We start from the raw sequence: 11,741 nt of genomic DNA, 5'->3' as shown, positions 1-11,741 counted from the left end.
ACAAAGCCCTCTCGACAGTATAACATTCTTGGCTAGAAACAATCCATCGTGTGCCCTTAATACATAAATCCTCCAACATCTAGTTTAACCCCTCAACAATAATACTTTCAGAAAATGACATGTGTTCGTCCTGTATGCCTGCAATACCAAACTATGCATTAACATTGTCTTTACCAAAAGGAACGGACATACCTCTTACTTAGATAAAAGGGGAATCTGGAGAGTTAACATAGGCATAAAACTCTCAAATAATTTTTCCTAAAACATCTTCAAGTTACAAACAAAAAAAAAATTCACCCATGTTTTTCTACTATTGAAGATACAGATTCATTCTATCCTATGTATGGTTCATCTTTAAACAAACACCCTTGCTCAAAATAGAAAGGCCACTTTACGATGTTGTTGTTATATCTCATGGCTGCGGCAGCGTTAAAGAATGTCTTTGGCTGAGCATTACTAGCCCTTGAAGATTCAGTAGTCTTGGAAACAGTTTTGACGTGAGCCATTGGAGAAAATTGGAAGAAACCTTTAAGAATGTTATGGAAGAAAAGATAAGAAAGATTGAAGAGAAAAAATGATAAAAATGAAAACTTTAAGAGACTTAAGAGACGTGAGCAATTGAGAAGAGAAAAATAAGGGGATAGTGATGACAGATTAACAAATTTGAAATGTGCTAGGGAAATTGTGTGCCATGGAGGAGGAATGAAGAAAATTAAGAGGATTTTAAGGGGGGAATGTGAAGTGCCTTAATCCAAAAAAGTTTAACTCCCCTCTATGGGCTCACCCAATAATAGAATTGGCCCAACTAAAAAAAAATCTCTCCCTTTGGACTTATCTACTTGGTCAACCTCATGTTATCCACTACCCAGTTTGTCGCGATGTTACGACAAACTCCTTTGAATATCGCAACTGCTCAGTTCACATTTTTTTTCTACCTCTGAAAATTGTAGAAAATTTTTCAAAAATAAAAATAGAAATGAAATATTAAATAAGTACTAAAAATAAAATTAAAGTAGAGCAATTAAAGAAAAGAAATATAAAAGATATTGCTAGCTCAAACATCTCGTGTAATGACCCGATAGTCAGGGGTGTCGAAAAACGTATTTTCGGGACTCTGTTTTCGTAAAATGAACTCGTAAAATTAAATATTTACGAAGTTAGTCGGATAGCTAATTAATGTGTGGATTAGTGAATTTTGTGAAATTAGGAGTTACTAAGGTACAGAGATTAAATAGCGTAAGCGTTAAATGTTGAGTTATAAATTGAAATAAACTAAAGAGGTTAAAGTCACAATTATGCCACTTAATTAATGATGGTGTATAGGTGGTCGGCCATGGGCTAAATGAAATACATGTGCTTAAAATAAATATATATTTATATATATTAACTTTAATGTATATATAATAATAATAATAATTAAAATGAATGTATAATAAAAGAAAGAAAAAGAAATGATAGTGGATGTATGCAAATTTAACAAAGAAAGGAAAGGAAAGAAAAGAAAAGAAACGAAAGAAGAAAAGAAGAAGATAGTCATGCACGGCTAGGGACCTTAGGTGTAACACCCCTTACCCGTTACCGTCGCCGGAACAGGATACAAGGTATTACCAGAACATAACACATACCATTAAACATAACCGAGATATAAATATGTCATCCAATTTGTTAGTGCATCGTATAATATATGTCTTGAACAATATTAGCCAACTTTAATGGCTTGTACAAAGTAGCTGGTCGAGTACTGTAACTAATATTTTGAACCTAGACAAATATGACACGTAACAAAATAATTAAGCCTACTATACATGCCATAATCCAAAACGTTTAGTTCAAATACCCTAAAGTATGATAGTGCGGGTAGATCTTCACGATCCTTAACTCTGAGCAAGCGAAGGACACTATAAGACAAAAGAGAGAAACAAAGTAAGCTTATAGCTTAGTAAGTAAGTATGTAAATGCTAATTAAAGAATCTAACATGTTTACACAACAATTCAAGTATATCTACTTTAACTTCACTATTCATTCCACTTTGATTAAGCTGTCTCTGCTGCGTCATATTCACTAAATAAATCATAACTCGAGTTACAAAACTCGAAATTCAAATCCGTAAAATTTCCTGAATCTAGACTCATAAAGCTTTTTGCTAATTTTTTCTATAATTTTGGTTCAGCCGATTAGTACATTTTATTAGTTAAAGTTTCCCTGTTACACAGCTCGACTGATCTGACCTCTGTTCACTACGAATTGAATTTCTCTCAGTACACAATTCAAACAACCCTGAAGTCTGTTTCATTTAAAACTAGTCTCAATAAGGAATTTAGGAATGTAAACTATATTTCTTAATTTGCTTTGTACAATTTTTAATGATTTTTCAAAGTTGGAACAGGGATCACGTATTCATCCTGAGCAAGTCACATACAATTGTAAATATCTCAAAATATAGAATTCCTTTGCTTGCTCTGTTTCTTTTATATGAAAGTAGACTCATTAAACTTTAATTTCACATCTCATTCAACCTCGAATTATATTCCTCCTATTTTTGGTGATTTTTCAAAATCACGTCACTGCTACCATCTAAAAACAGTTTTAATGCTAATTTCACTCTTTCACACATTCTTTATGCTAACCTCATTTTATCTTATATATGTATATACCACAAATCATTTTCACTACATTTCATTCACCATAAGTGTAGGTCCAAACCACAATATCACCACAAAACCATCCCATTGAACAATTCGGATCAATCCTCGATATTTAATGGTTTCAGCACACAGCCCCACCATCATACTTCATTTAGTTCGACTCTCTTGTACACATGGTGAACACTTAGTACCACTCATGCGACCTAACCGATTTGTCTCGTAGCTCTCTTGTCTACATGGTTTCCTTCACTTGGAATCACGCATGCGACCTAGCTACATTTATCTTTCACGTAGCTCTCTTGTCTACATGGTGTCCTTCACTTGGAATCACGCATGCGACCTAGCTACATTTATCTTTCACGTAGCTCTCTTGTCTACATGGGATACATCTCGTATCACACATGTGACCTAGCTACTACAGGTGTCTCAGTAGCTTTCTTGTACACATGATGTGCACTCAGCATCATACATGTGACCTAGCTATGCTCCTCTATTTCATTCGATCTCCCGAATGTTCAACCGGATCTCTCTCTATATTTATTTCCATTCTTCCAATAGTCGATTTACATTTTAACATCAGCTAGTATATTTATATAATAGGCTGAAATATAAGAATGTACATGAAATTATTGTAATATTTACATACAAACTTACCTTGGTACAAAATGTGGAAATTTTGCAATTTAGTCCAAAACTTTTCCTTCCCTGCTCGAGATCAATTCGCGTCTTTCTTGATCTATAATAACACATTTAGCTCATTTAATACTCATACTATTTATTTCAATCCAAAAATCACATCATGGAAAAATTACATTTTGCCCCTAACTTTACAAAATTACAATTTTGCCCTAGGCTCGGAATTTAATTTCAGCCCTTATTCTTATATTTTATGATATGCTGAACATTTTCTCTTCTACAACAACATCAAATTCTCACTCTATCATATAGTTATGAACAATAGGTATTTTTACCGATTATCTGCTTTTACTCGTTTTCACTTAAAACCGAGTAGCACAAGTTATTTAACATAATTTAAAACCTCATATTCTATCATAAAACATCAAAATACACAAATTTCACCTATGGGTATTTTTCCAAATATGAACCCTAGGTTAAATTATTACTAGCATAAGCTTAATCGAGCTTCCGGGATTCCAAAAACGTAAAGAACATTAAAAGCGGGCTTGGAATCACTTACTATGGAGCTTGAAAATTGAAGAAACCCTAGCTATGGAGAGAGGGAGAATTCGGCAGCAACTAAGGAGGATGATGATCAATTTTGTGTTATTTTTCCCATTTTATTTCATTTAATATCCAAATGACCAAAATGCCCTCCTTACTAAACTTTCAAAAATTCCTTCCATGTCCTAATTTTGTCCATGAACTTAAAATTGGTCAAATTGCTATTTAAGACCTCCTAATTAATATTCCAAAACAATTTCATACTAAAAACTTCCGGGATGCAAATTTTGCAACTTATTCGATTTAGTCCCTACTTTCAATTTAAGCACTTTAGGCATAGAATTTCATCACGAAATTTTCACACAATCATGCAATCATATCATAAACCCCAAAATAATTATAAAACAATTATTTCTACCTCGGATTTGTGGTCACAAAACCACTATTCCGATTAGGCCCTAATTCGGGTTGTCACATTAGGGTTCAAACTCAAATTTGTTAGTGCAATTTAGTCATTTCCTTGTAATTTTTATGTTTTTTGAATCCCGATACTTAGGGCTACCCAACCCATATTGTAATTTTTAGTATTGCTCAAGATTTTAGATGTTGACATTATTGAATAGTTTAAGTATTAGGATTCACTACAGGAAAATAGGGCTTTAGAGGCGTTTTATCAAAAAACGCTGCAAAAATTATAAAACACAGAGCAATAACTGCGTTTTACCAAAAACGTCGCTAAAAACAGAGCAATAGCGGCGCTTTCGATAAAACGCCGCTAAAAACCAGAGCATTAGCGGCGCTTTCAGTAAAACGCCGTTAAAAGTCATATAATCCCTAAAACCCTAAACCCCAAAAAAATAATAAACACTAATCTATAACCCCTAAAACACTAAACCCCTAAATCTTAAAACCCCCCTAAACATTAAACTATAACCCTTAAAACCCTAAACTCCAAAAAACATCATATGGATGTTGATGTGTATATACATAGATATTAATGTAAAAGCTTATGTTCATAATAAATTATGGAATTAAAACTGAATGGGGTTTGAAATGATATCACATACAATTAAAGAATTTCAATTTGAAAGAGTGTTAATCTCATACCTAGTCCCGGCTCATAAACACCTTTACCTCTAATTTGATATTGACCCTTTAGTATAAATTTTTTCTTATTTCACCGGTCTCAATTATAGAGGCTAAATTATAAATAGGGCAAATTATACATGTAGTCACTCAACTATTTGTTTGTCTTGTTTTTGGTCACCAACTATGAAAAGTTGCAAAATGATCACCCAACTATTTTTTTTTTTTTTTTTGTCAGCAAATTTTAAATGGTCAATGAAGATGATATGATATCTTTTAAATTTGACATAATATCAACATTTAAATGTTGTGTTAATTTAATATTAATTCTAAAAAATTAACCCCCAACATTGACACATTGTGTAATTTAATCTTTTCTTCAATTTTAATTTTCTTTGTGACATTTTCACCTAAAAAATCTATCAATTAAATTTGATTGGAAATATAACAAAGATGGAAATACCTTAAAATCCATAGTAATTTTCATCTTTTATCATTTTTGAAAAATTAACCCTTAATGTTACAAATAAAAGTAAATATGAAAAAAAGACTAAATTTCACAATGTAAATGTTGAGAATTAAAGTTATTATTATACAAATTTTAAACTTTCCAAGTTATCTTTCCAATAGTAATTTAACGACTAATGACCAAAAAATAAAAATTTGAATAGTTGGTGATGAAAAAAGAAAATTTTGATAATTTAGTGATTATTTTGTAACTTTTTATAATTAGATGATAAAAAAGAAATTTATTAATAGTTGAGTGATTAACAATGTAATTTACTCTAAAAATACCAGCTTCAGCCCAAATATGATATGTTGAAGCTTCTAAGATGGGCTCAAAGAGCACCCATCAATCCGTAAAATCCGGCCTTTAATTTTAAAATCAACGGCTAAAATTAAATCAAACGGCCACGATGTAAAAAACAAAAACCCTAGCTAGCAACACACATTTTCATCCTTTCACTGCAAACCCTAGCCTTTTTCCTTTTCCTCTGCGGCTACATTTCCACTCTCGTTCCCACGATATCAAAGTAAAAATGAAGGTGGTCGCCGTTTACTTGCTTGCCGTACTCAGAGGAAACGCTTCTCCTTCCACCGATGACTTGAAGGTTATTCTCGGATCAGGTCATTTTTCTCACTCTTTTCTCTTTTACTCGATTTGCTCTCTCTGTTTTTGAAATCTGGCGGTGCTTGTTTTCGATGATTTTATGGTCAATTTAGCTACAAAATTTAGGGAAATTTTCCATGTTGTAATTTTTGTGTTTTAGCATTATTTAAGAATCAGTTCCTGTACTAAGTCTTTTATTTTCAATTTAAAAATTCTAGTCTAGTCGATGACTTTAAAAGTATTTTCATTTTCATTTTTTTTTAAATATATATATTATCTCTGCAGGTGTGGAACCAAAGCAAAGAGGAAAAGGTGATTTCGCCCCCTGCATTTCATTTTATATTACAGAATTTATCATTTACAGATCTTTATTTACTATTCTTATCTTTAAAGGAGCAGGGGAATTATATTTTATAATAATGGAAGCAGCCTCGTGCAGTCTCGAGCTTTGTGAGGTTAGTCCTGACTCTTAAGCTATTTTTTACTTGCTTCTTCAACTGATTCTTTGCTCTTTACATTTTTCTATGCATTATTTTATTTTATTGATAGCATGAAATAATATTTCTCTGGCTAGATGGTTTTCAATTAAGCTCCTCCTTTTACCTTACTTTCTCGTTAATGGACTAAGTCCATTTCCTAATTACGTTTGCTTAGAAAGATAGATATGTGAACCTAACGGTCATTTGTGGCTGTGTTGGTCAGTGTTAAGATAAAGCGTTGAAATTTTAAAACTTCTATTAACGGTAATTAAAGTTTAAAGGGATATGATTTTGATAGTAATATTTCTTGCTTTGAAAGAATACAAGATAAGATATTCTAATTGCAGATTAATTTGGGTTCATTTCTTGTAGTACAAATTTAATATTTGGTTAATATTGGCTTCTGAATGAAGTTTTCTCATTTCTGTGTATCTAGTAGTTAGGGATTTTCTATATATTTATCCTGACTTTGATTTATTTCCAAATGCCCGTATGAATGTGGCCTAGTGTCGTTTTCTTACCTTTTTCTTTTATTGTTATTAGTATTTATACAACCATTTGACAAAGAACATCTAATAAGTGAGGATCGATCTTGCACACGGCTTTCTAGAGATATTCTAAAGTTTTAGAAGGATCACTTGTCATCCTGTTGAAGCCTTATTGAGGATGAGCCTTAGATTGTTATAGCATTCACCATTTTACATGAAATCATCACTTTTTAGGAGCTTGAAATTCCTAGATATAAACATAAATAAAACGTTACAAATTTAATGTCGAAATTTGAGTCTCATCAATATTTTTGTTTCACTTATTAAAAAAAGTTATAGATTAAGTCTTTCGGTTTGAGATTAGCCAAGATTTAGTGGAGCTACCAGCTTTAGATATGTGGGAACTTGTTTCACGTTGTACTCATCATATGATATTTCATACTGGCCCAAGTTTGAGGTATACAACCGTTGTTTAAATAGATGCCATTTGAGATCAACACCTTAAAAATGTCCGGTGAGGTAAGACAACAAACAGCGGAAGATATCTCAAATTTTAATTATACAACCATGGGTATGAGATTTGTACTATTTTAATCGGGATGATCTTTAAGTAAAATCTTCATAATAATGATAATTTTAAGATATAAACTTAGTCTAATTCCATTTCTTGCAATTACTTATAAGTATTTATAGGTTTAATTTTAACACTTTAACTTCCATTGGCACATTTTTTATTGTTTTATTTAATTTGTAAAATTAATGAAATATCTTGATGTATGGATTTACGACATTAAGAATGGATAAAATTCCATATCGATCTGCTCTGTGAAGAAGCAACATGTTATTTTCATCTTTAAAATATATATAATTGTTATTGCTATACCATTTATATTTGAAAATGTGAATTCAAATTTTAAAAGAGATAAGAATTGAAAAACCTATAAATTCCATAATAGAATGAGCTAGATTGAATTGTGACAATATATATATCAACTAAATATACTCTTTTTTTTTTTTATCTTACAAATTTGCTTAAAAACTGACAACAATCAACCAAAAGTTAAATAAAATCTTCATCTTTCTTAACATTCTTAGACTAATGTTTTTCTGTGCAGCGATAAATGAAAGAATATAACAGTGACGTGAGACAAAACAGCCGCCGCTTCAATGCGGTTACAAACGACAACATGTTTTAAAGAGGAAAAAGTTGGAATCCTAGTGCTGCACTTGCAAAAAATAAGTTTTCAATCATATTTTCTATCCAACAGCCATTCTTTGGTCACAAAATGATTAAAATATATATGATTAAAATCATAGACTTCTTTTGATGTTTTTGTCTTATCAAATCTAGGATCTAAAAGCAAGATAGAAGGAACTTAAAGCAAAAAGATGCTAAATTGAATAAGCATGAACGGGTAATTTGTTGTTGGCTGTTTACACTCGAGTGAGGCTGGCCCTTGAATAATAAGTGTGGTGCTTCCGATTTATTTTTGCGGTATTCGATATCAATTGTGATAAGTTGTTCCTTTCGCATTGCAGTTACAAATTATACAGATTTCTGAAGTAATTTAATATTGATATCTTGGCACAAAAAAATCAAAACCATAGTTTTTGAATCTGAATTTCCTATTCATATTTCAGTTTAGTTTTTCTGTCTGAATGCTTGTAAAATATCTTTATGTTCTGTAGTCTTTCTATTATAAAAATACTAAAATTATGCAATGACTTGATTTTTATATGTTCAGATGCAATATGTAATTGTGTTGTATGTAAGGTGGTTTTGCTATTCATTTTGCTCTTAGATTAATTTGTCCTTGTAGTACCTGAATGTTAACTTTATATTTTGCAGGAATTGAGAAGGAAAGAGGATGCAATAGCACGAGGTAGGTTCTTTTTTATTTTTTATCTTGATAAGTCCCGAGTTTATCCATTACCAGTTTGATTATGACATGAGTTCTTGCCTTGTTCTTGGCATCTAGAATTGTAATAGAGGACAAAAATTGTTAGGTGAGTTCAAGTTCAGGTTTTTCTGTTTCGTTTGAAAAATCTTTCACTAGTATAAATGGAATGCTTGGATGTTGGTTTAGGTTTGGTTTTGTTCTTTTTCCATTTTTTTCTTGCTCTTCTTACATATAAGTCTTCAGTGAGTCTTTCAGTTAATAATGTGATTTGTATTGGCTTTAATGTTCATTTTTTCCTTATTTGGTTTACAGGTAACTAAAAACTGTATCTGTCTGATTATTGCTTAGATTGTAGTACTTTGTGCAATTATTTCTACTGTCTTGATTCCAATGATTATAAATGTAAGTCGTATGATTCTTTGGTCACCCATCAGCACCATATGTGGTACTGCAAGGGATATTGACTTACCTTACAACTTGTTTCTCAGTTGTTTATTTTAAAATTTTCTTCTGCACATTCCAAGGATGCATGGGACATGGCTGCTGAAATTTTCCTTTTTCAGCTTCCATCGTTGGTTAAGGATCGTAATGCAGAGTTCCAAGTGTGTTTTTCTTCCAGATTTAGAACTTACTTGAATGTAAATTAAAGGCTAAGTATTTAATAGGAGTAATATAGGGATCTATGGATTTATTTAAGGGTAAATTTTAAGAGTTTTTGGTGCATAAGCCCTTGAATTTATGCTAAAAGTGGAATTTATTATAATTTTATTAATTATTTTGAAAAATCTATAGCCAGGAAAAAGAAAAGAGAAATAAATATGTATAAATTATGTAAGTTCTTTGTGTAGCATTTTAAGAACTTCAAAGCTCACAGATGATTTGTTATACTCTATATGAGTTCATTGATTCTATGTTTTTGCAATTTTAGGTATGATCATGGGTGCAGCAGCTTCAACTGAAAAGTACTTGTACAGGTCTGGAGTAGGTCAATCAAGAAGCTCTGCTGGAATTAAATTGACAATTGTAGTATGCTTGTAGTTAAAGTTTCTTATAGTGAACATGTTGTTTATTCGGTAGAAGTTTCAAATATTTTACTTTTTAGAAGAAAGTGTATTGTAGTCATTAGATTGAGTTTTCAAATATTGATTATGAACATTTTGATCAAATGAAAAGTTCTCTTGTTAATATTTTTGAACTCAAAAACAATTTAAAATGTGTCCATTGTTAGGTTATTTAAATTTTGTATGATCATTTAAGGTAAGAATGAATATGAAATGATTAAAAAGGAAGTTGAAATATATATGGTCTTTAGTGGCGTTTTTGGAGAAAGCGCCGCTAAAGGTCATGATCTCTAACGGCGTTTTTAGAGAAAGCGCCGCTAAAAGTCATGACCTTTAGCGGCATTTTTTTCTCAAAAACGCTACAAAATTTAGCGGCGTCATCTATAGCAGCGATTTTTGCGGCGCTTATAAAAACGCCGCAAATTGTTTTAGTGGCGCTTATAAGCGCCGCTATAGGCCTAAAAAACGCCGCTAAAAACCTGTTTTGTTGTAGTGATTAAATAGATAGATTTTAAGTTAGAAATGGAAAAGAGCTAAATTGTGGAATTAATTGTTGATTTTGAACAATAAGGACTAAATTGTGAAAAAATTAAAATTAAGGGGTCGAATTGGAAAAGAAGAAGTTAAATGTGGTCTAGAGTGAAATTAGTATAAAAATATGAAGTTAATTGTGAAGGTTAAAATTAGTCTTGATTTAGGGACTAAATTGAAGAATAAACAAAATATAGTTTGAAAATTAAAATTTAATGTAAAGTTGAAATGTGTAATATTAATGTGATTTAATTGTTTTATTTTGTAGCTAACGTCATATTGGAATCCTTGAGTAAAAAGGAGAAGGATAAAATCAACGTCGAATAGCTCGGAATTCACAGTTTGTGTTTCTATAATCCAAATTAAATAATAGATTATTGCATATATAATTGTTTACATATGGTAAGCATTTGAGGTGAGTACTTTGATACTTGGGGATTGAGTTAAATTCATAATTGAAATGAAATGGACTGATTTTGTACATTATGAAATATATTGATTATGAACATATGTGTATTGAGAAAAATGTGATTATTACAAATTGAATATATGTTTATATGTGATGATATACATTCATGAAATTGAGACATTAGTTGCATTAATAAGTGAAGTGAATCTCTATTAACTGTATCAGGGTGAGTCGGATATAGATGGCATGCCATAGGATAAGAAGAGTTTAGAGAGCAGTTTGATCTCGAGTCAATGAGGCATTAGGTGTCAATTTACTTCGGTTTAACCAATGAGACACTAGGTGTCAATTTATATAATATTGGGTGTAGTTATTACTTCAGATTTATCTGATAAGGCACTAGGTTGGTTGAATCCGTGTATTCGTCCGAGTCCGTGTCATGTCATGTTAATAGGGGAAAGTAAAATAATAATTTTATGCGATTGATATTGAAATGGAAAAATGAGAAATGAATATGAGATGAGAAAATATTGAAATGGAAAATATGAGATATGATTATGAGATGAGAAATGAAATATGAAATGATGAATGGAGATGTAAAACTTAAATAAATTCAAGTATTGATCAAATATATGAATCATGTCATTGCATGAGTTGATATATTCAAATGTTAAATAAAATGTCACTAATATATATATTTGAATATTTGAAATCTTAGTAGATGTAAATAAGGAATGAGTAAGAATTATATTATTGAATTGAAACTTTTAAACATAGACTACTTGTTGTATATTGCATGTTAAATACTTATCTCAAGTTTATATTATTCGAATTATAGAAATACCAC

General features: G+C 31.0%; 1 protein-coding gene across 2 annotated transcripts; it reads left to right on the top strand.

The window, feature by feature from the left end:
• The first annotated feature begins 5,877 nt into the window (after window positions 1–5,877).
• On the top strand, window positions 5,878–10,065 carry LOC108466839 (uncharacterized). Of its 2 annotated transcripts, none has more exons than XM_017767201.2 (5): window positions 5,878–6,042; window positions 6,311–6,337; window positions 6,425–6,480; window positions 8,842–8,875; window positions 9,822–10,065. In XM_017767201.2, the coding sequence occupies exons 1-5, from the start codon at window positions 5,955–5,957 to the stop codon at window positions 9,929–9,931; spliced, it is 315 nt and encodes a 104-aa protein (XP_017622690.1). In that variant the 5' UTR covers window positions 5,878–5,954; the 3' UTR covers window positions 9,932–10,065. The 2 variants fall into 2 exon arrangements, with proteins under 2 accessions (XP_017622690.1, XP_017622688.1); XM_017767199.2 differs by having other exon boundaries at window positions 6,419–6,480.
• Window positions 10,066–11,741: the final 1,676 nt, after the last annotated feature.

The sequence above is a fragment of the Gossypium arboreum genome, chromosome 2, assembly GCF_025698485.1.
Source record: "Gossypium arboreum isolate Shixiya-1 chromosome 2, ASM2569848v2, whole genome shotgun sequence".
NCBI classification, from domain to species: Eukaryota; Viridiplantae; Streptophyta; class Magnoliopsida; order Malvales; family Malvaceae; genus Gossypium; species Gossypium arboreum.
This window is presented reverse-complemented; position numbering and strand designations above follow the sequence as displayed.

What these genes read in the sequence shown, in the direction of transcription:
- LOC108466839 (XM_017767199.2), top strand. Translation starts at nt 5,955, where the DNA reads ATGAAGGTGGTCGCCGTTTACTTGCTTGCCGTACTCAGAGGAAACGCT. An exon ending in GAAGGTTATTCTCGGATCAG is followed by an intron (nt 6,043 to 6,310) that starts GTCATTTTTCTC and finishes TTATCTCTGCAG; the next exon opens with GTGTGGAACCAAAGCAAAGA. An exon ending in ACCAAAGCAAAGAGGAAAAG is followed by an intron (nt 6,338 to 6,418) that starts GTGATTTCGCCC and finishes TTATCTTTAAAG; the next exon opens with GAGCAGGGGAATTATATTTT.